The following is a 24507-nucleotide window of genomic DNA, read 5'->3' on the forward strand; positions in this document are numbered from 1 at the left end:
TATTCCAACCAAAACAGGGAAGAGTAGCAGAGAAAGAAAACTTGCGGAATTTATACGGTAGACCAGACCACTCTTAAGTTGATGACCTGATAACACATTACATAGCCTCCAACTCAATTTCCCCTCATCAAATGAGAGCTACACAGTCGTTTCAAACATGCAGCTGCACCAGGAAAGTTTGTGCTCTTCCATCATTCAAATAAACCAGGAGGTGCAACTACGGAGCTATTCTGTCAGTGTTGGCCGACACGCACACACGTTAGACATGGAAAACCACACGTAAATAATGAGCTTGTTTTCAAACTTCTTGTTATAATCATTTAATACAGAACAGTTTCTACACAAAAATCAATAATTTCAAGGCCCGCATGCAAAAAAGCACTTTGCCTAAGATTCTCCCCATTTCTTAAAAATGTACCCCATATGTTCTCTGATATATCTGTGAGGGTAACCATCTACTGTGATGTACAGCAAGGTAAGCCAAATATGTTTTTCCCAAAAAGAGAAAAAAAGGCACTTTCAAATATACTTAACAAGCAAATTGAATGTCTTATTAAAATCATATTATCTAAACAGTGTTCAAAAATTTAAAGAAAGTAGCTTTTCATTTTATTCATCGAGGAATCCATTAAAGCTTAGGCTCTGAAGTAGTATGTAAATTACGTGCCTTTCAAGGTAGAGCTGGGGCAAATCCACTCCATCAACTAATGATGAACCTCATTATGTGCAAGGAGGATTCATAATGAGGAAAGAGCCACCGCCAGTCCATGTTCTAACATAAATCCCTGTAAAATCTGAATATCTCCCCATCTAATTAAAGGCTACTAATTCCAATCACCCCTCCATGGCCCCAAAGTAAAAATAAACCTCTTTAAAAGCACAGACTACAGTTATATTTCTAAAGCAGCACTCGATTCTGTTTGGACTCAGAACCTTCCACTCAGATATGTTTTACGACAAGCATAATTAGCAGCTTTCTAAGATACAAACTTTGAGGCTGTTCAAGCTCATTTTGCTTAAATACATTGGATTTCTGTTTTGCAAAGAGCTTCTTCACCTTGACGGGCTGCAGTGCACGCACACTGATGATCTGCAGCCAGGAAACCACCAGGAATGTGCGAGCGTGGTGATGATGGAAAATAAAATTCTTAGCACTGAGTTTCGTGGTGAAGCTGAGAGGTTCAGGCAAAGCCAAGCTCTGTGGCATGGCTCTGAGATTGCATCGGGTTGGGGACGCAGTCAAATCTGCTTGGGAACGACGTACTTGATTCGGGAACAAACTGCTCACTTTCAATGCGGTTTGAACTAATGAACCAGTGCAGCCCCGCATCTCACAAGCCAAAGAACTATTCCCTCTTCTAATCACTGACTTTGATTTTTTGTAACTGAAAACTATAGAGCGCAAACACAACGTTGCCAAACATATTTATGATGATTAATAGCCTGTAATATCCCCCCACTAAGGCTTAATTTGCTCTTGTTTTCAATTATGAATCTGCATCGCTCTACTCCAGTTCTCCTTTCAGGTGGAGATGAATTTCTTGTTGTCTCTACTCTTTCTATTGTACTGCCACCCAGCAAAGCACAATTCATTAAAAATAGCAAACCACCACCACAGCTCTGACGGAGAGCACCACATTACGCAAAATCAGAGAACAAAATCAGAGAAATAAGGAAAGGTGTCCAGGGAATTAGAGCAATCAGACTAAAGGAAGAAGAGAAAGTACATATGCCAGTCGTCCAAACACGCACACCTTTACGTTAAAATTCAAAAGAAAAAACATCCTAGATCTTTTATTTAATTTTGATATAAATGTACAATCCAACCAGGAAATCTTCTCTGCTATCATAAATTCAAGCATCCCCAAATGTCTGAGCCCCACTTTGGTAATGGAATGTACATATCCCTGTGATAGCAGGTGCAGAATGTCAGGAGCTAACGAGTCCACCCCACTACAGATGCTGCCTCTTCTTTAAGTTGCATAAAAATAAACTCCACTACATAAAAGCTGCCACAGTGCGTGCTCTCTCATCCCTCAGCTCCAAGCCTGATCTCCCCACCCCCACCCCCCCTTAGGTCAGCCACTCATGCATTAGGAAGGCTTCCCTCCCAAAATAACTTGGTCCTCCCCTGAAGCAGAGGTGAGCAACCTACCTTTGTTCTGGAGGAGCAGATAATGACAGGCAAGCCTCAAGACCATGAGCATTTGGAAAAGATCAGGAGAGTTGAAGAAGAAAAGGGAGAAGAAGCAAAAGGAACAAATACCACAAGTGCAAAAGAAGAGCTGGAAGAAACAGGAAAAGCCTTCTAATGAAACTGTTGTGGCTGCCACATCATCGGGTGTCTTCACCAGTGTTTACACCAGTGAGTACACCTCTGCTCCATCTCATTCACAACTGGTGGCATTTTTCTCTGAATCCATGCATGACAATTAAAAGCAACTGCACCTCTCCGTTTGGGAGGGGGACCACAAAAGACCTCTGCAATATTTCTTTACAATGTCTCTATTACTGATGAGCATTAGTTTGAGTGACAAAGGTCCTAGGCTAAATCAACATTCTTACCTTAATGTTCCTAGTAAAAGGCTCCAGGAAACATAATTCATGAGACATGTATGCAAAGATAAGTCTCAAGGAATTAATCCAGAACCCTCAGATGAAGTGAGGGAGGCAAAAAAAAAAAAAAAAAAGGAAAAAAGGCAAAAGAAAATGCAGTGGCTTATTTCCAAACAGACGCAGCTCAGTCCGGGCAGCGATGGCATAAAAACAGGTTTGCATATACAGAGCTCAGTGGCGGAAAACGAGAGTTCTGTAGGATTTATTTGACACTTATTTTCCGGGAAGCCTTTTGTGGAGTTGTACCGTTTTGTTTCTTATTGTCTGAGAGGCAGTTAGGATCTTTCTCCCGGAGGGGCCTCTAGATCCCAGAGCTTGGCTGCCTGGGCAGGGAGGTAACCATATTAGGATGTGTATGGTAAAGTAAACAATAACATAGTTGTAATGAAATGGAATTTTCTTCCTCAGCTAATGGTGTTGGGGTCAGCCCTGTCTTTTTAGTCATTGCCACTAATTTTGTTTCCTAGTTCAAACAGGCCCTCCTCCTCCTTTTTTTTTTTAAGTGTTAGCTGTTTCCAAATAATCTGACTGTAAATTTGCTGAGAATGTTTGCAATGTAAGAAAAAGCTTTTAACATCCAAATAAAGACCCTGCCAGCTTAATCATTAAAGGGGATGTGAATTGTCAAACCTTTGCAGAGACCCAAGCCTCCATTACTCACCCCACCCCCGCCAATCTCTCCCTGAAGGTTCAAATTACTTGGTCATTTAAAAGTACCTTCTAAATAAATCAGATTTTTAAAGAAAGAGACCATTACCTTCATAAAAATTCCACATTCATATACTGTGTCACTGAGTGAAGAGTCTTAACCGTTCATGCGCCTGAAAATTTATTACTTGAAATTTCTAGGATGGTTACTTTTACATGATAAAGCTCTTCCCACCTCCTCCAACCCCCTCCCAAAAGAAAATAGCAAGCATAAAATACTGTTGTCAAGTCATCCTTTAGAAATTAGCTAATCGAAAAGAAAATATCAAGCATGAATCCCCAGGATGTTAGATACTTAAGAAAAGTTCAGTAGGTCCAAAGACAACAATAAAAAGTGGCTGCTGCTCCTCAGCATGAGGCCCCCTCCCCAAGGTCAGGGCTGGCTGAGGAGGACAGCAGTGTGGTGAGGACCACAGAGAGTGGGTCTGAAGGGAAAGGAGCGGCTCTTCAAGTCAGCCAGCCCGTTCCCAACCACGTCTTCATCCCCTAGGTGAGAACCCTGGCTGCTCTTGAAAGCAGCTTCTCAGAGATCGGCCAAAATGAGGGTGTTTAAATAGCGGCAAGCCTTCATTATGCCAGGAGCGGGGAGAGACACAGCGCTGCTGCCTGCGAGAACCCCAGAAATCAGGCACCAGGCAAACATGTGGTGTGAGCAAAGAGGCACAAGCAGGGGAAGAAGCGATATATGCAATCAAGAATGACACCCAGTCTGACTAGGCAAATACAATACGCATGGCCCTGGAGGAACTTCCAGAACTCAGAACCGAGGGCTCCTCAGCCTGGAACCCCAGGATTGGCCTCGAAACTGCCTTGGTTCTTATCAGATCCATATCGTACAGAAACCTAAAACCCCTGCTACTCATGTTTTATTAAAACATGTTTAGCATTCTTCTTAAAGATAGGTTTTAACCCCAAATACCCATGAAATTAAATCTCCTATGCCACTTATCTGCACTGCTGGGCAAAAACTAAAGTTGAGCAAAACAGAGAGATAGCAAAATCAATAAATCACACGAAACAAGTAGCAGTTCAAAAGTTCAAAGACATGATGGCCAGTTCAGTGCATCTTAGCTCTCACCCAATGATAACTCGTCTCCGTCACTCCTCATAGTATAGACAATTTCATGGCATCGTTTTCATTAGCCTGTCTCATGGAAAATTGCTAGCTATTTATGTATATGCTAAAATAAATTAGCCATTTCATCGAGCAGTGTGATTCTTATAAAATACATTAACACAATACTCAATTTTCCAGTTGGAGTAAATAAATAAATCAATAAATTCAATACAGGGTGATTCTGTTATTGTGCTGCTACAGCTCTCAGCATAAGTGTTTTTATTGGGTTTATTTGTTTCAATAAAAATTGAAATGGACCAGTGATCTCAGTGCTAGCATCTTTAAACAAAAATCTATCCAATATTTGGGAAAGTATTGCGCAGAACACTCAAATTTATAATTTTATTCAAAAATCATTTTCATGTTGATTATTATTCCCCAGCCCAATGCTGATGGGAAATTTCACAAAGGGAAAGGGGGAATTGTGCCAGGTGTTTGACTCCTGTGGTGTCTCTGTGCCACAGACCCACGTCTGGGGGGGGAGGCTTCTGACAGACAGCAGCTTCCCCGAGCTGCGACCTTCTGCCTCAAACGCACCTCTTCTCTGGACAGGGACAAAGGGCAGTGGGACAAGTGCCAGATGGCCTCTCCTGTCACACCTTACAGAATGCCATTGATTGTGGCATGGAGAAGGCCATTTACTCCAACCTCTGGGGGAAAGACTGCAGTATCATGACTGCAAGGAAGGAGAGAGAGGTGTGCTGACGCTGTAAGTGAAATCAGGCCTAGGGCTGCGAGCAGCTCTGGACCCAAAATGGAGACACCACCAGGCAGGAGGTTTTCCAAGTCGAGGGAGGGCACAATTAAAATCCAAGGGGCGCAGGGGAGTGGATATCCATGCTTGGGCCTGCCTGTTATCCTCGCTCCTCTTCCTCTGGTAACAGCAGCCTGATTTTTCTTTGGGAAAATGCCCACTACCCACTCTCAGTCTCTGTGGTGCTAGCAGGTTGATGCTGATCTCCCAGCTCCTGAGGGTGGAGCCATAAACGAAGTCTGACCAATCATTGTGTGCCTCTCTGCGGGCCACACTGATTGGCTGATGGATGGACATTCCCAAACCAAAATGATACTCAACTACCAGTATTCTGTAGGAACTACTGGGAGAAAGAGACTGTCCTTTTGCTAGGCTTTTGAAAGCTTGAAGAACACAGACTGGGCTTGCCCCCAGAAAGAGAAAACTGGCTGAAAGAGGCCAGGACACATTAACTCAGAAGTGAGCACATGAGAAGGAGAGAGAGTTCACAGTGACCACAGAGAGCCATCCTCCTGCTCGGCTTTTCAATGTGTGACCCAATACAGTTGTGCTATTTGCTTAGCTCGCTGGACTTGGCTTCGGGTTATTTGCAACCAGTAGGTACAACACAGGAACTGAAAATAGATACATGTTCTGTATGTAGTTCTCCGTCACTACGATATGCGTTAGTCCTGTGGGAAAGCAAACCAACTCAAAACACACAAACCAAAAAACTCCCATCGCTAATACTCAAAATCTGTAAACCTCATGTCTCCTATGTAACCTGGTCATCAGCCATGTTCTCTTTTCTGCTAACACTGGAAAGAGTCAGATGAGTAAGACAGGCAACCCCCACCGTCAGAAAGAACTCAAGAGGGTCTCAGAGCAAACTAAATTGGAGATCTCAGACAAATCTAGCATGAGAGCTGACGCAGACTTAAAAAATGTACCTCTCTAGGCCCCTGGTGCTGGTGGTTCGGGTTCGGGATGGACCAAGTCATCAGTTTAGGTAAGCAGCCCGCTGGCTCACACACCGGCCTCATGTCTCCCGATTGGATTCATGGACAAGGAATGAAGAGCTGGTTCTTTCATCCTCTGATAGGAAGTTGTGTTGGGGATGCAGAGCTAAGATGGAGAGCCCCTTAGTCCCTGTCACACACAATCAGTGAGGAGAGTTGGAAGAAAGCGCTGTGACAACAGGCCAGCACCCACCTGCCAGCCCAGGTACTTTCGGAATCCTTTTACAGACCCATTCACATTCATATACAAATTACTACAAGTTTGACCAGTCTTACCCTCAGCCTACCAAGTCTTAATCCACTGGACAAACTGTAAAATTATTCAAAACTGAATATTCTAATATGGCAAGGGTTATAGCTAAAGTTCTACACGTAATATTGATAGAAGGGAAGGAAAGGTTACGAATTCATAATTCATCCTTTAGTTTTAGTCCTATGTTCGTTCTTTAATCATTATAAAAATCACTGTTTACTGAATACCTAACTGAAGTAGAAGATGTATTTATCATGAAATTCTCACACTATTTTTCCTATTTCACAGATATGGCAAATTGAGATTCAGGTTAAATGATTTACTTAAGGTCACAAAGTGAGTAATGGGCAGAGAGATTTCAATTCAGGTTAGCACGTAAAATCCATAGTCTGCTTCATCTCTGTCTCCTGCTTTCCTTTCTTCATTCTCACGACTTCAGTTTTTCATTAAAAAATGCCATTAATTCTTAAACCCCTAACGCCTAACACCAACTCCAAGTAAAAACACACAAACATTCACCACATTCTATGAAGGAAACAGACACGGGTCGAGGATAATACAACGGTAGGGTCTAGGGGAGCCTATTTAAATAGGCTAAACAGAAAGAGTCCTTAGAGTTAGTAGCATTTACACTGAGGTGGAAGGGGTAACATTCTGCCTGCCTGCCTGGCTTTTAGCCCTGGCTCCAGCCCAGCCAAACTGGCAAACCAGGGCCGATTTCCTCCATGGGCAGTCGAGGACCCCAGATCAATACAGCCAGTCTTTCTTAAGCCTAGCAACCATAGTAACACGAACAAGAACACCAATAATAAAAGCTACCAATGACTGTATTTTACTATGCAAAACTGTATTAATTACTTTACATGCATTTTCTCATTTAATCTTTAAATAACCTTATAACATGCATACTGTTACTATTTCTGTTTTATAAAGGAAGAGACGGAGGCTCAGAGAAGTTAAGTAACTTGCTGTCGGTCACACAGCAGCTAAGTGGCAGATCCCAGATCTGAACCCAGCTCTGGCTGGGATACCTGATCCTTAGACGTGATGTCAGCATCCATCTGCCGCCAACAACAACTGCCAGCGGGAGCACCAGTTGCTCCCATGACATCCTGGTTACCAACACTGGCCTGGAGTGGAACAGCAATGCAGCTCACTCTACACATTAGGATTGAGACGGCTGGCTCCATCCAGGGAGCAAGAAGGGGCCGTGAGGAAGCAGGGAGGCACAGGAAGGAGGGGAAAATGACACCACGGCCCCTTATTTTTCCAGCATCAGCTGCATGAGTGTCAGCTGTACTCCCCAGGTAGCCCTGTGGGCCCTCCCTCACCTCTAAGTAGGGCCATGGGACTTGGGACAAGTGTTTTCCAGACTTAACCTCAAGCTTTAACCCTACTTTGCACCCATATTATACCCAAAACACAGGCTACCTAAAATCTTGGCAGTAGGAGTTGCTTTAAAATTCCAGCTGCAGAGCTGGGGGCCACAGGGATCTTCCCACCCTGCAGAGTACAGTTTCTCAACCCCAGTACTGCTGACACCTTAGGGTGTAACTCTTCATGGTGGGAGCTCTCCTGTGCATTGCAGGATGTGTAGCAGCCATCAGCCCCATCACCACCCCTGCTGCGACCACCAAAAATGTGTCCATATATTGCCAAGTGCTCCCTGGTTAGGAAAATCGCTTCTGGTACAGCACTACTCATAGAGAAACACTGCCCAGTAGGACTTTCTGTGGCAATGGAAATGTTCTAGAAAGACAGCATGGAAATGTCCTGTTGAATGCAAGAGCAACCAGTCACCTGTGGTTACCGAGCACTGGACATACGCACAGTGCACTAGAGGAACTAAATTCTTTGTGTGTTGTACTTACTTTAAATTTAACAGCCACACACACCTAATGGCTACTGTATCTTGGATGGTGCAGTTTAAAATGGTCACAAAATTCCCATATTCATGAGAATCCAATCCTCTGCAGACGGGCATCTGGTTCCCAGTTGGAGATTCTACATATTAATTTTTAATTAAAAATTCATTTTTTTTCTCAGTGGAAATCAATAAACTCTCTAAAGTTTAGTGGTTTTGGTCATGACTCTAAAAATTCCGTTCTTATTCTGAATCTTTTAGTTTTTATTAAAAACTTCATCTAATTTTTATACAAATTCTAATCACAGTTTTGGTAAGAATTGTAGATTAATTTAACTGAATAACTCGGATGAGAGATTTATACGTGTGGATTAGAACCAAGTCCACCCTTTAAGAACCCAATTGCAAAATAATTGTTTTCACTGTCAGAAATGAACTTGCTTCTTTTTTCACAGCATATTGCCTGAAAATGGGGTCTTCGGAGACATCCACTACCCTGGAGATAGTGATCTGCTCTGGCCACACAAGTCACTCACACCGTTTGGTGCAAATGACATTACGAAAGTTCTCTGAAACAGTATCATCTCTCTACTCTGTCTCTCTCCTGGAAACTCTAAACTACACGGATGCAGGTGGAGCTTTTCCCTGGAGTTCAAAGTGTGATGCATTTTTCAGCTTAGGGAGAAAGACTAGTATTGATGTAACAAAGTGATTGGAAAACCAGCCACGTGACATTATAAATACATCACAGCTGCCAGGATGTTTCTTCCACAATAAGCAAATACAGAAACAAAGATTATTTGAGAGGGAGGGTAATCACATCCAACACCATACACAGGGTGTGAAACATCTAGAACTATGGCTTTGAGTAGGAAACTGAGCCATTTACAAAATATTTCTTGGGTGATTTACAGAGAGCCTGAAATGGGATAAGGCCTGATGCTGAAGAAAGGAAACAGAGTGTTTGAGTTATCCACCCTCTCTTGATACCAAGCCATTTCAGCTTCAGCAATAATATGGGAATGCAAAACGACATTGTTATTCCAAATACTACTGAAAATAATAACATTCATATCCTTTACTACGCATAATCTAGATTTCAGGTTGACCTTATCCGGGCAAGTATGAAGTGTTTCTCATATGTAGGCAATGCTGGATGTTTGTTCAACAGCCATTCCCAATCCTTTCTTTCCCGCCTCCTACTCCTCAAGCTGAAAAAAAATGAGATGTTCCCCTGCCCAGCTTTCTCTTCAGTTAGGGACAGACATCCAACTTAGTTCTGGCGAAAAGATACAGGGGGGAACTACTTGAAGACATTATCTTCCTGATTAGGGGACAGCGACACAAAGGGTGCTCTCTCTCCCCCTTTCCAGCCCTCTCTCTCCCTCACACTCCCTCTGACTAGCCACCTTACCCCATTTTGTGCCTTTAAATGGTACTATGTAGAAAGGTAATGCCTGGAGCTTCAGCAACCATCTTGTGGCCAGAGAGAAAAGCTAAAAGAATCAGAGACATGCCAACCTGGCAGTCAGAGACTATTCAGGTGCTTAACCAATCCTGGGACTGCCTACCTTCAGATTTCTGGGCAAGTCAATGATAAATACCCTTATGTTTTCAGACCCTGTTGGTGAAGCTATCTTTTACTAACAGGTGAACACATGCTAACTGATATATCCTAAATCCCAGGAATGACAAGAGAAAAATCACTTCCTTGAGGGAAGTAAACTAATCAAAGTGTAATTTTCCAATTTTCCTGGTATCTAAGAAGGTTCCCGTGTCACATGAAAGCTTGTCACTGAAAAAAGTGGTTCTCAATCTTTAGAGGATCCCTGAAGAAACACACGAGCACCACAGAGCAACTGGCTGCCAACTGTGCAGGAGGCTCTGACTGAAGTGACTCCCTTACACCAGCTCACCCGCTTTCCCAACAGCTCTGCATGGCAGCCAGGATGATTCTCCCAATTTGTGAGGAGAAGGAACTAAAGCAGAAAGGTAAAACCCAATGTCCTCGGCCAACAGCTGTTACAGAAAACTTGTTCACACAGTGGGGAAATAGTTCCATGCATGAAAAATGTGGACAGCCCCACCGAGTGATAAAACGTTCCTCATTCTCGGATGTAACAGCTGAAGTCTGGGCCCAGAGCAGGGCACGCAGGGCACACAGGCCACACCGTTGTCCAAGCTTCAATAGTAATTCAAGAAAGAATCCTTGGGCTCATCCTGCACCAGCTGAGGCTGCTGCTCCCGGAGAGGTGACAGCAGCACCAACACTGACGCCCCCACCACAAGCGGCACAGGTGTCACTTCCGTGCTGTCCGTCTCCATGGCAGGGATGGACGGGGTGGGACAAGACCTGCATCACACAGTGCCTGCCGATTCCCCGGTGTTTTAACACCATGAGGGGCAGGAAAAGGTCAAAACAAGCTTCCAGGGAAGTTGTACAAAGGAAGCACAGGTTAGAGAAAAACAGCTTGGAAATACTGGGAGGCAGGTTAACATCAAGGACACCTGAGAGCACATACACTGGTGTGGGAAGTGGGGCACAGCAAGGGGGCACGCAGCTGGGGGTTAAGCACCATCAGCCAGCCAGCTTTGTAATTCCTGGCTGTGTGATCTTCAGTAACTAGCTTGACCACTCTGAGCCTCAGGTTTCCCATCTGTAATCTGGAAATAATAGAAATAGTCAACTTTTTTTAGCTGTGCTGAGAATTAAATAAAATGACACACGTCAAAGTTCTCACCTAGTACATAGTTAGTGCTCAATAAATGTTCACTATCATCACCATCCTCATCAGTACTGAATAATTAATTGCACAGTTCCTGTAAAGTACCTAGCAGAGCAGTTGAGAACTAGGTACTCAATAAATGCTCTTCCCTTGCTTTTCCCATCCCTTTTCCTTCTACACATAACTCAAAGATTTAATTCTGATGCGATGGCCTTATTACAATTTTGGAAACTACTAATGAATTCATTCCACTAAAATGGTACTGAGCTTGATGTTATTGTAAATACAAAAATAAACAAAGCGTCAATGCACACGTTTACTTAATAAATATGTTAAATGAAAGAAGACAGTATGTACTCTGAAAAATAGTTTAAAAATATGTAACATTAACATTTATATATTTTCATACATTATACATGTAAGGATACCCCTTCCATTTACTAAATTTTTCTGTGTTGAGAACAGAGGTAATTTTAATTTTTAAAATGTTTGTTTATAGATCAAATTTTCTGCTATAACATGCACTACTTATATAATTTTGAGGAAAAGACATTACTTTTCTTTTTTTGACATTACTTTTCAAAATATAAAAAAGGTACCCTCTTGAATTGGTTTTCTAACAGTTGATAATTTGTCAACTACATAAATGGCAACAAATCTATACGAAATAAAAAATTTTCTAAACATTTAACTAACCTAACCTCCATGCCCTTAATAAGTTACTGTTCACTGCTTTTCCTCCTGCCTAACTTCCTCTTTCCCCCTGGTTTCAACCCTACCTTTCTCTTCCCAGGGGCATCTTTACGTCCCCCATGGGTATGACTCAAAATCTACAGATGAGTTGGGAACAGAAAAATAAATAGCCCATTAAGAGTCATGACCACTGGGCTGGTCTCCTTCACAGAGGTTCTGTGGACTGGTGTTTGCTAAGAAGGTTTTCCTTTTTGGTTGGCTGGCCTCAAAGACCCCGGTGAATGCCAGGGCTTAGAATAAGCAATGACACACTGCACTGTTGCATACTAACGTTCATGATAATGCAATCTTTCATTTGGGTGATTTCAAAGTCCCTCTAGTCCGACATACAGTTAGATACACACTGAGGGCTTCATCACAGCCATCTTTATTCTCAATCTTCTGCAAAAATAGGCGAGAAGCTGAATTTCAGCTAAGGGCTTTACTATCAGCCCTGAAAAGTTCCTCTCGTCAGTTATACACTGGATTCCCAGTTTCTGCCTAAACAATCTAGTCACCTGCATCTTTCACTACAGAGTTAAGGGAAATCCATGTTTATATCTCTTCTAGAGGGTCAAATCTACCCTCTTACAGAGAGAAAAAAGCATTTCTCAGTTATGAACTAGACAAAAGGTCCAGCATCTCAATATTTAAAATACTTATGAGCAAGCAGCTTGCGAAAGTCACAGTGACTTGGACTAAACTTAAAAGGATTTAGAACTAACTCACGCAGGGAACCAATGAGCCTACTACCGTCAAGCAGTGAGTCAGTGATCACACCGAACTCTAATAAACGCACTTGAAAGAAACTACACCCCCTCTCCATTCCTGTAAGGGCCTGTCAGAGTTTCACAGCCAAAATCTTCCCACAATTAAACTTGGACCTACAGATCACGAGGCAAAATAAAGTGAAGGCAGTGATCAAACCAGTCACTGTCCAACTTGGACCCACCTCACCACAACAGCAATGATCTTCTAAATTAGAAGTACAAGACTTTTTAGCTAAGCACATCACAGCTCCTTACCCATCTTGCAATGTCCTCATGTGCAACACACAATAAATACTACCACAAACCCGTAAAAATCTTTCCCCAAAAATGCTTTGCTTGGCATCAGGGAGAATTAAGCCTATTCCTCCAATTTTTTTTTTTTTTTAATACAAAACCTAACATATAGTCAATATTTATATTTTGATTTTATGACCTTTCTTCACTTTTATCCTCTTGAATTCACCCATCTTAACAATCTCCTTTAAGGATAATAAATCTATTTTTTTTATTCCTAGGTCCTTTACAAGTTGAGCTCTGGAGGCAAGGAAACACTGAATTATTGGAATTCAATGTAGAGATGCTTTCAGGGTAAAGGTTCTCTCTCTGTTTATCAGCAGAAGAAATGCATTCAACTAATTTGACTTGTTAAGTCTGATAAAATCTCCCCGCAAAACCTGATTCTATTATGATGAATAATCCTGTGTGGTGAAAAATGAGAAATTTATACCCTGGGTTTTATTATATTTTAATTCTTACAGGGTGTGAAACGAAACTCGAGTAAGTCATCTTTTAGATGTTGGAAAATGGCAAACTTTCCCACAAACTACATGCAAGAAATAATTAAAGGAAATGAACATGAAATTAAACAGCACCCCCATAAAGTAGGATATAAAAGTAAAGACTATTAGGGAAAAAAGATTGTCTTCCTGCTCTCTATTAATCTCATGAATTGTGCATTTACTTTATTTCTTTTATTATGTGACGATGGGTTTTTAGGACTCAGGTTCCATTAGGACTTGCTAGAGCAAGGTCTTCAATTGTAAGCAGCTACAGGTTTGGTTATGTTACTACATCTTTCCCGGTGACTTAAATGCTAGATGAAACCATACAAGGTAAAGGTGGGCTCATCACACTTGTGACACAAACTGGAAGGTTCCTAGTATCATCAATGACAGTGTCAAGATGCTGGCCAGAAAGGAGGTCTAAAGCCATAAAAGGTAGGACTTCGTTTATAGAGCAAAACTGCGACTCACTCCAACAAACTACTATTCATGCAGAATTCAGGAACAGCTGCTATTTGTTGAATTTGGGGGGTATCCAGATTCCATTGTCACTTTGGTTTCCCTCTGAGGAAGTGACCCCCTACCTCTCATTGTTACAAGCAGGGTGGGACTCCTCAGTCACAGTACCCCGCCCGCCCGCTCACAGCCATGGAGCAGATACATGACATGCACTGGACCCAGCTGATTCACCTCTGCAGATTGATGTGAGGACAGAAAAATGTTGGGGGAGCAGTGATTTCAGCAGTGACAGTGATGAGAGGGTCAAGTCACTTGAGCTGCTAACACACTGGAATTGTCCTGCTTCCTACTCTTTCCCAAACTCCTGTACATTCTGTGAGATACTGGCTATCCCTCCAATCCTTTGGATTTAAGAAGGCCAGAGGCTGCTTGCAACCAGAAAACTCCACCAATATGATGGGAAGATCCTTGCTTGACCTTAGTTCCCAGGAGGAAGCGGAGCTTATTGAATCCATGCTCAGGATAATTCACAATATATGATATTGTACTCCTGTTATATATGGCTGCTCCTAAATTCAACATAACATTTTGGCCAATGGTCATTAAAACAAGACCAGTGTCCAAATCTGCAAATCAGAAATCTTCCTTCCAGTTTTTCACAGCACAGTTTTAGACATACCTAAAAAATACAGAATGGGTAAAAAGAGGAAGTATCCAGGATGAGGGGAGATGAAGAAATTGAGCCATGTGAGTGTTTCTTGAAGAGATGTGGATTCTTATTAGTGTTGTTTCTCAGACTCCTAGTGCAAAGGAAATGGGCTTTAGAATTAGGCAGCCCTGAGTGCAAATGTCTGCCCTTCTGCTCAGCAGCTACTGACTCTGAGCAAGTGACATCATCTTTCTGGACTTCAGTTTTCTCATCTGTAAAACGGATCACAATCACACCTGTAGCTCATAAACCAGTCAGCAGGAACACAGGTGACAATACATCTGAAATACCTAGCAGTCTGCATGCACAGCAGGCCCTCCACGAAATAATGATTTTCACTGTGCTTGGCAATATCCGGGGAGCCCTGACTGCCTAGTGTGCTCTGGGGCACACAAAAATAAGTTCCAAAGGTTTTTACCCTCAGGCAAGAATACATGGCTTTCAAATCTGAAAAGAACACAATAAAAGACAGAACAGATTTGAACAAAGGTTATAATGAAACACAAACACACACTTGTGGGAGCCCAGACAAAGGGGTGAGTCACACAGGCTGGGTGAAATTGAAAAGGCTTCGTAGAAGTGGTAGCTGAGCCAAGCCTCCCAGGATGAAGAGGATGTTATTAGGTAAGGGAGGAGGAAAAAGAGGCAGATTGGCATCCAAAGCTGAAGGAAGCAATCACATAAGCCACACAAGTGCACAGGCAGGACAAAAAGTGGTGTCATGTGCGCTCCACAAGGTCAAGGACCAGTGGGAAACCATCAGTCTTGTGTCCACCCTTAAGTCTTAGAAGAGGGCCAGGCCCACAAGAGGCACCTGGTGCTTATTTTGCAGCAGGCGAGATAGAGGAACAGAAGATACACAGAATGGGCCCAGGGTATTCAGATCCTTGAAGGTCATGCTAGGAATCCAAGGTTTCATTCTACAGTTGGAAAGGCGATGAGAAGAACGGAGAGCAGGAAAGATATTTTACAGATTAAAGAAACAGGGCTTGACAACGAGAAGGATACGGGAAGGGAACGGGCAAAAGGGGGCAGTTCTGACGAAGCTTTAAGTCTGGGAATGTACTTTTTTGAACTGAAATGATTCTGTGTTTAAAACTATCACTGATAACATCCATGAATTTGGACTGAAGAGCAATCTTTTGGACAATAACCCTAAGCACAGGGTGAGCTGCCTTACGCGTGAGTTAGTATGTCATTCAAAGCCTTACAGTAGAAACCAGAAGAGCCCAGGCTTAAGACTACACCACTGTGTGACCTTGCAGAGGTTACGTCACCTTCTGTGTCTTAGTTTTATTATCTACAAAGGGTGGTAAAAATATGTATACACATTTTAAGAAAGGTAAAAAGTGCATTAACATTGTAATACAATGAATGACGCTAGTATTCATTTGATTAATGCCATCTTTTGAGCAAACGTCATATTACACATTGCTACCGTAATTCAATTCAACTTCGAAAAGCAATACATAGATAACATCTCTTAAAATGTGTACATTTTTTTGGCACCCCCAGTAGAAATGGGACCAACAGCAATATGTAAGATTGTTAGAAGGACTAAAAAGCTAAGATATACATAAAGGATTCAGAATGGCTCCTGGCACACAAAATGCTTCATGAATGTTACCTGCTATGATTCCTTTTGTTTTTCTTATTATTATCTACCAAGGATAGTGAAGAATGAGTCCCAGGGTCCCAAATGACTAAGTTCCCAGTTCAAAGATCCTTATGTTGGAAGAAAACAACCCACAGCATCTGGAAGAAGGGGCTGACTCCAGTCAACTGCCAATATTCTACAGATGGACTAGGTGGTTTGTGGATGAACACTAGTATGAAGAAAAACTAATAGAAATCACATTACGATAAAACAAAAATGCCTACAAATTAACAACATGTATGTACATATACATATAAGAAGGCACCCATCACTAAGAGCTACAGATTAACCAAAAAATACCATGGCGAGTGCTTTGCTCTGCTGACTCAGCATGCTAGTTATGTCCCACATCCCCTAGGACAAGGGAGCCTAGGCACCCCCACAGGTAAGCAACTTAGAGACACCGGGAGAGGGAATCCTGTTGGAGGCTCAGGATGCCTCCCAATTACGTAGGGAAAGTGGGAAACCCAGTGAGGAAGAAGAAGCAGGAAACTAAGGACACTTTCTAACATATACAGAGAAGAGAAGGGATGCAGAGAAGGAATTGGCACACCATGCTTTGTTGTTGCTGTTTTAGGCAGAATGCCCTTTTGGCCACATTTTGTCCATGAAGTTATGTGATGGTTCATTTTTGTCAACTGGTATACATGTTTGTGTTTTACACTTTGGGATAAAGTCTGTTAAGCATTTATACATTCTTAAATATTACAGTAATTCTAATTACCATATTTTGCCGTGTACAATACGCACTTTTTTGCCCAAATTTGTGAGGAAAAAATAAGGATGCACATTATACATGGGTAGTACTAATTCTGTATCTATACGAGGTCTGACAATTACATTTGAGAACTTGTAACAATGTTGCTAACCTTTTTTGATATCAGAGGGATGATTCATTAGGAATTTGTACCAACTGGACACACAGTTAACCAAGTTTACTATTTGGAAGTGCTGAAAAGGCTGCGTGAAAAAGTTAGACGACCTGAACTTTTCGCCAACAATCCATGGCTCTTACATCAGGACAATGCACCAGCTCACAAGGCACTGTCTGTGAGGGAGTTTTTAGCCAGTAAACAAATAACTGTTTTGGAACTCCCTCCCTACTCACCTGATCTGGCCCCCAATGACTCTTTCTTTAGCCACAGACAAAGGAAATAGTGAAAGGAAGACTTTTTGTTGACATTCAGGACATCAAGGGTAAAATGATGACAGCTCTGATGGCCATTCCAGAAAAAGAGTTCCAAAGTTGCTTTGAAGGATGGACTAGGCGCTGGCATCGGTGCATAGCTTCCCAAGGGGAGTACTTTGAAGGTGAGCGTAGTGATTTCACCAATGAGGTATGTAGCACTTTTTCTAGAATGAGTTCGTGAACATAATTGTCCAACCTCATATAAATGTTTTTTAATTCTTTTATTTATGCTTATGATTTAAAAGTGTAACTCTAGAAATTAATAATGATATCCATATGAAAATAATACACTGGAATACATTAATCAGTTTTGTTGAACTTGCAATGACGAAGAGTTCTTGGCCCCTTTATGATGCGTAAGAGTCGTAACCGGTACATAAAATTTCTTATACATAGTAGCTGTTCTTGTGTTTTATAATTACTTGTTACATAAAAATACTTGTAACATAATATGTTAAAAAATAGATGCTAAAATTCCTTTATTAAAAAAGTACCTAAATGTAAACAATTAAAAATTTGAATTAAAAAATTAAAACGAAAGATGTTTTTCCCTGAAAGTTTGGGCTGAAAACATGGGTGTGCATTATACACAGGAACACATTATACACGGCAAAATATGGTATTCCTGTTTCATATTTGGACCAATGTTTTTAACCCATTATGAATATGGAAATTAGATTAAAACTCAAAGGAAAGTAAAAGAGCACAAGCCCATGGCAAAAATAATTAAAATATGACAAAAGATGTGGGCATGACTTACATGGATGGTTAGGAAGGACGAAAAAATATCTCCAGAATCAAAATGTATAATTCAGTTGATTTCCTTTATTTCCACATTGAAAATATAAACAAGGATGCCCCTTAATGTAGGAACCTGACACTGAGTAGCATCTCTGGGTCACCTTAAAGTTAAAATGGAATCTGCCCCTCACATATCAGAATGCATCACAGAGAATGAATGAAGTGGGCAGTTGTACAGAGCAAATCAAGGATGGTGTGCTGAAGATACGGCACTGTCACTGTTTCCAGGTGGTCACCTCTCTGCGAGAGACGGGAAAAGACCTTAAAGGAGCCACTGTAACCAGTCCTCCACCTTTCCATTTATTAACCAATAGAGGACACCAGAAGTTAGGAGCAAAACCTGAAATAGAATTTAGGTACATCACCATCTGCCTTTCCCCTAAGTGCAAATTGGTAATAAAGTTTCAAATTTGTTAAACCATTAACTGCATTTCCTTCTTTTGGGTGTCCTTTTAAGCTAAGCAAGAGTTCCCCGAGGCACATTAAGGTAAAACAGAAAGAGCCCCTTATAATAAATACAGTTCAAGATAATAAGGCAAGGTATTACACAACCTATCATTTATACCTTTTGAAGTAATGCAGGTCCCTTGCAAAGCTGCCGTACAGTCAAGGTAATTGTCTCGCGGCGCATTAAGTTTTAGACTGTGTTCTATATTTAATAAATCTACATAAATAATGCCACTTTTAGTAAATTATCACTAGGTCCTCAACACAATATAAAACACATTAGTAAAAAAATCTGAGTTTTTTTCAAACTTTAATTTCCAGTTCTGCAATATGGAACTAAGATCAATTCTTGTCCTTGGACATATTTAATTAGGAAAACAAAAATGAACAAAATGGTAAATCACAGAAAAAAAAATCAGACCAGACCCAAGTATTGTAACAGAATCTATATTTGCTAAGATCTGATGTAATATTGTGGTTAACATGATATTTTTTCCGCTTCTTAGATATTGACACCTACGTACTCGCTATTAAAGAAGCACAGACTAGCAAGACAGGTTACAAGCTCTGCAGACTAAAGTATGTTACTAAGTAGTCTAGGATGACTGCAAAAATAGTCACAGATTTCAAAATGACTCTATCTCTTGGTAGTTTGATCTCCTGCCCAGACAAGAAACACTAATGTTAATTATCAAGGGGATGTAGGCAGAAAGATTTTCCATTGTGAATTACTCTTATTTGGATCGTCACAGGTTCAAAACAAAGTCCAACTGCATAGCCTATGGAATATTCATTTCTCAATAAGAATTTCCACACAAGTTATGTGGAAATACACTTTTGGAACTGCCCTTCACACAAGTCCTGATTATTAAGTATCATTTATTAATTCATTCATCTATTTGTTCACTCAACAAACATTTGTCAACTCCCTACCACACATCAGACACTGAATTCTAAGACTACAAAAAATATATGAGCCCAGCCTCACTGTAACTTTGGGGTTGGGGAAAGAGGGTTAGGATATGCCTAACACACCCAGAAATAAATAAGCAATATAATTTTTATACTCGTGGTTTACCTCCAACATCAAATTTATGTAGAAAGAAAGAGGTTGCCCTTTAAAAGAAAAAAAAGTCAGCAGATCAAAAGCATCATTAATCACTGTCTCTTTTAAATTAAAAGGTTCGCAAAAAGGTGGGCAGGGAACCAATGTGGGAAACAAATCACTCCCATTGCTGAGTGAGGGTCAGAGTCTAAATGGGAGAGTCCCCGGTATTTACCCAGCTCATCTCCTGCGTAATGGATTCGGAGAAGAGATTTCCGCTGGGGCTCTGATAATTTGAGGCTTGCTTTTCCTTTTTAAAAATGACGCTTGGGTGGTTACTCTAGTATTGTGACTGGTTTTAGAAATAAAACTTCCAAGTGTTCTCTCAATAAGGTTCTCCTTTGCTGATCTGACCTAGTAAATCCTGAGCTACTACAAAGATGCTTCATTAATGATTCTTTGGGTGGCCTCCGAACTCCATTTGCAAAATGGCTAGCCCTTGTAAAGCAAATGCAAAACCCGCCCATATACCTGAAAAGGACTTCTCACACAGTGGCAGAAGAAATTAAGGAAACCCCAAGTGATTCATTTAAAAGCAGGCCTATCTCAGGGAGGAGGAGCGCTCAGTGAGAGTTTTCCCCAGCCCACCCCCACCGCTCACCCCATTCTGTTCAGAACACTTCTGTCCGTACTTGCACTGGACAGAAGGGGTCAGGGTGCAGGGAGATAAGCATCAGGTTTTCTGCTGTGTACACAGCACTGAGGGACTCAGCTCTTGACAGAGTCAGACTACCATCCTGTGAAATACCAGCCCAGAGGAATTTAAAAATGTTTAAAAACTAAAATAAAACAACAAAACCTTGTCTATGCTATGCCAGGAAAGCTGGAAATTTCAATAGCTGCTGAGAGGATGTAACCCTAGTTAGGATTTGGGGAATTGGGTTTTTATTGGTCTATTGCTGTTTATTGCAAACTTTGCTGTCCAATCATGCCTGGGGACTGCGCTTTAAAGCTCACAATCTTGTGCAATGCCTATGACAAGACACCCCCCCCACCACCACCCCACCACCCCTACCCCCTCCACACCCCCACCCCAATCCTTCCTCATACTGTGTAGTAGTCAATCAGAAAGCTTATATCCATTACTCTTTTGTTTTCTTCTGTTTTTTAAATATAAATATGTCTGTGTTAGAAAGAACTATACATAAAAACATGACTTATGCGTTCACAGTCATAATGATGACAGGCACCATTTATTGAGCGTTTACCATGTGCTGGCACAGTGCTAAATGCTTCACATAGCTTCTCACACTTACCCCTCTCAGCTGCAGAGTAAGTACTACTCATTTTCCATTTTAAAGTTGAGAAAACTGAGCTCAAGATCATAGAAACAGTGAGTAGAAGAGTTGAAATTTGAACCTGCTAAACAGGTGATCAACCAGTCCCTCTTATGCTTAAACACTGAATAGAAGGTAGTTGATGGGAGAGGCGGAATCTGGGGAAGGTTTCAAAACTACAGCACAGCACAGCTAGTATCTATATTCAATGGTGAAAGGCTGAAGGCCCGCCCCCACTCTGTTCACTCCCCGTGACCTCCCCCTGGCTCTCCAGGGAATTTTGCACTGCCTCCAAATCCGAAGCCTGACGGCACAGGCTCAAGACCCCGTGCACGACTGCACGCTCTCAGTACGCATGCGCTACACCAGAAACGATACCAGGTAGTCAGTGGACGCCAGTGTGCTTGCGTGGGAAGATGGCCCAGCAGGTGCCCAAGTCAGGGCTGTTGGCGTGTCCAGGTAACATCTGTGGATCACCCATTGCAGAAGTAGTTTCCAGAAAACTTGTAACTGATCAAAATGTTTCACATAATTGGCTAGACAGTGCAGTGACATGCACGTATGGAATAGGAAACCCTCCTGATTACCCAGGGCTTAACTGCTTCAAGTATCATAGCATGGTACTCTCATGAATCACATTGTCCCCGCAGGTAAAGAAGGTGTTGCCACATTTGATTATATACTGTGTATGGACGAAAGCAACCTGAGAGATTTGACTAGAAAAAGGAATCAAGCTAAAAACAGCAAAGCTATACTTGAACTACTTGGGAGCTGTGATCCACAAAAACAACGTATTATTGAAGACCCCTATCATGGGAATGACTCTAGCTTTGAAATAGTCTACCAGTAGTGCTGCAGAGCCGTCTCGGGGGAGGGGAAGGTCTGCTAGTTGTGCTGTCCTCCTGGCCACCTGCCACTGCTGCCCCCCTTTCCACATTTCTCAGAGGAGTGTCAAAGAGTAAGAGTGTTCCATAGATCAGGCCAGTACTGTTACTTCAGTTGACCTAATGTTTCTTATTTTAAAAAATAACTGTAGATGGAAGTCAGTTGTTGTGTTTGGCTAAAGAATAAATAAATATCTTTGATTCAGACAGTTTATGGGACACATGATGTGTTCTGAGACTAGTGGAACCTCCCATTTTGCTCTAGTTATAAACAAAATTGCAGAAAAACCAAATAGAACATAATGAAGTAAAACAACACTCTAAGGCCCAGGTCAACATGTGAGACTTGGAAGTCACCTGCTCTACCTCTTCCCTACGTCTGTGGAGGACTTGAGGACCAACACCCTCTGTCCCCAGCACTACCTCTGTGCACCAGCACCTCCCATTGAGTAACAGCAGCCCATCCACAGAAACTCACGGCCTCGATGAGATGTGTCAATCACATACACTCGTGCATATTTAAAAGACAGGAAAGATTTATGGAATTAATCTTTAGTACCTTTAATACTATCTAGTTTCTGTCTATCCAGTTTATTTCTAAGGAAGTCATCTTATTTACTCCCATTTGAGCCATTTTGCTTCTGCAAGTTTAATTATATCCAGAAAGAAGGATACATGTATGCTGGTTTGTCTTATACTCAGACTGAGGAATGTGTCTGCTGTTAGATGCATGTATAACCCCAATGGCAAATATAAATTAGCTTTTAGATGGAAAAGATAATTAAAAAGTTGAAAAAAGTTATATATATATATATATATTACATATATATATATATATATATTACATTGGAATGCTTTAATATTGATATGGTAATAAGTATTCTTTCATCGGGGCTTGATTTATAGGCATTATAGGTAATTTCTGTGTACTTTGAGATAAGTAATCTAAAACTCATATGCCTATATGTCAGAAAAGATGTTTTCAAAATAAACTGGGGAAATTATAAAAATACAACTAAGAAAAAGATGGTGAAAAGCTGAAAGATTTTACTCTAAGATCATGAACAGGACAAGCATGCCCACTATCACCATTTCTATTCAACATCATCTTGGAAGCACTAGTCACAGCAATCACACAAGACCAAGATATAAACGGTATCTAATTCAGAAAGGATGAAGGAAAACTCTCGTTATTTGCAGATGACATGCCATATAAAAAAATCCTGAAGCTCTACCAAAAAACTATTAGAACTAATAAATGAAGGCAGTAAAGTTGCTGGATACAAAAATCGGTACACAGAAATTGTTGCGTTTCTATACACAAAGAACAAACCATCAGAAGGAAAAATTAAGAAAACAATCCCATTTACAACTGCTCTAAAAAGCATAAAATACCTAGGAATAAATTTAACCAAAGAGGTGAAAAACCTATACTCTGAAAACTATAAGACACGGGAGAAATTCAAGAAGATACAAATAAATGGAAGCTATACTGTGTTCATGAAATAGAAGGATCAATATTGTTAAAATGTCCTTACTTCCTACAGCAATATACAGGTTCAGTGCAATCCCTATTAAAATACCAATGGCATTCTTATCAGTACTAGAAAAACTAATCCTAAAATTTATATGGAATCACAGAAGACCCCAAAGAAACCTTGAGAAAAAGCAAAGTGGAGGTATCATGCTCCCTGATTTCAAACTACACTACAAAGTTACAATAATCAACAGTATGACATTTGCATAAAAACACATATATCAATGGAATAAAATAGAGAGCCCAGAAATAAATCCTTGCTTATATGATCAATTAATCTATAACAAAGGGGGCAAGGATATACCATGGGGTAAAGACGTATCTTCAATAAATGGTATTGGGAAAACTGGACAGATACATGCAAAAAGAATGAAACGGAACCGCTTTTTTATACCATATACAAAAACAAGCTTAAAATGGATTAAAGACTTAAATGTAAAATCTGAAACCATAAAACTCATAGAAGAAAATATAAGCAGTAACTGTTTGACACTGGTCTTAGCAGTATTTTTTTTGGATATGTGTCCTCAGGGAAGGGCAATAAAAGAAAAATAAACAAATAGGACTATGTCAAACTAAAATGATTTTGCATAGTAAAGAAAACCATCAACAGAATGCAAAGACCACCTATTTAATGAAAGGAGACATTTGCAAATGGTACATCCAATAAGAGATTAATATCCAAAATATATAAGGAACTCATACAACTAAAGACCAAAACAACCCAAACAATCCAATTCAAAGATGGGCAGAGGACCTAAATAGATATTTCTCCAAAGAGGACCTACAGGTGGCCAATAAACATATGAAAATATGCTCAACATCACTAATCATCAGGAAAATGCAAATTAAAACCACCAGATATCACCTCACACCCGTCAGAATGGCCATCATCAAAAAAATCAACAAAGAAAAACTGCTGGTAAAGACACGGAGAAAAGGGAACCCTCTGCTAGGGGAAAAGGGGAGCTCTGCTAGTGGGATTGTGAATTGATGCAGCCCCTAAGGAAAATATGGAGATTGCTCAAAAGACTAAAAGTAAAACTACCATATGACCCAGTAATTCCACTCCTGGGTATTTATCCAAAGAAAACAAAACATTAATTTGAAAAGATCCATGCA

At 40.9% G+C, this 24507-nt stretch overlaps 2 protein-coding genes across 8 annotated transcripts in view; one reads left to right on the top strand and one right to left on the bottom strand.

The window, feature by feature from the left end:
- FOXP1 (forkhead box P1) overlaps nucleotides 1-24507 on the bottom strand; it is a 409891-nt gene that overhangs the window by 261767 nt on the left and 123617 nt on the right. The gene's annotated exons all lie outside the window — the stretch shown is intronic.
- Nucleotides 21381-21814, top strand: LOC109455356 (low molecular weight phosphotyrosine protein phosphatase). The gene is made up of 2 exons (XM_019746874.2): nucleotides 21381-21579; nucleotides 21615-21814. Exons 1-2 carry the CDS (start codon nucleotides 21381-21383, stop codon nucleotides 21812-21814), a joined length of 399 nt encoding a protein of 132 aa, XP_019602433.2.

Source organism: Rhinolophus sinicus, linkage group LG10 (assembly GCF_036562045.2).
Source record: "Rhinolophus sinicus isolate RSC01 linkage group LG10, ASM3656204v1, whole genome shotgun sequence".
In the NCBI taxonomy this organism is placed as follows: Eukaryota; Metazoa; Chordata; class Mammalia; order Chiroptera; family Rhinolophidae; genus Rhinolophus; species Rhinolophus sinicus.

What these genes read in the sequence shown, in the direction of transcription:
- LOC109455356 (XM_019746874.2), top strand. Translation starts at nt 21,381, where the DNA reads ATGGCCCAGCAGGTGCCCAAGTCAGGGCTGTTGGCGTGTCCAGGTAAC. An exon ending in TAACTGCTTCAAGTATCATA is followed by an intron (nt 21,580 to 21,614) that starts GCATGGTACTCT and finishes TTGTCCCCGCAG; the next exon opens with GTAAAGAAGGTGTTGCCACA.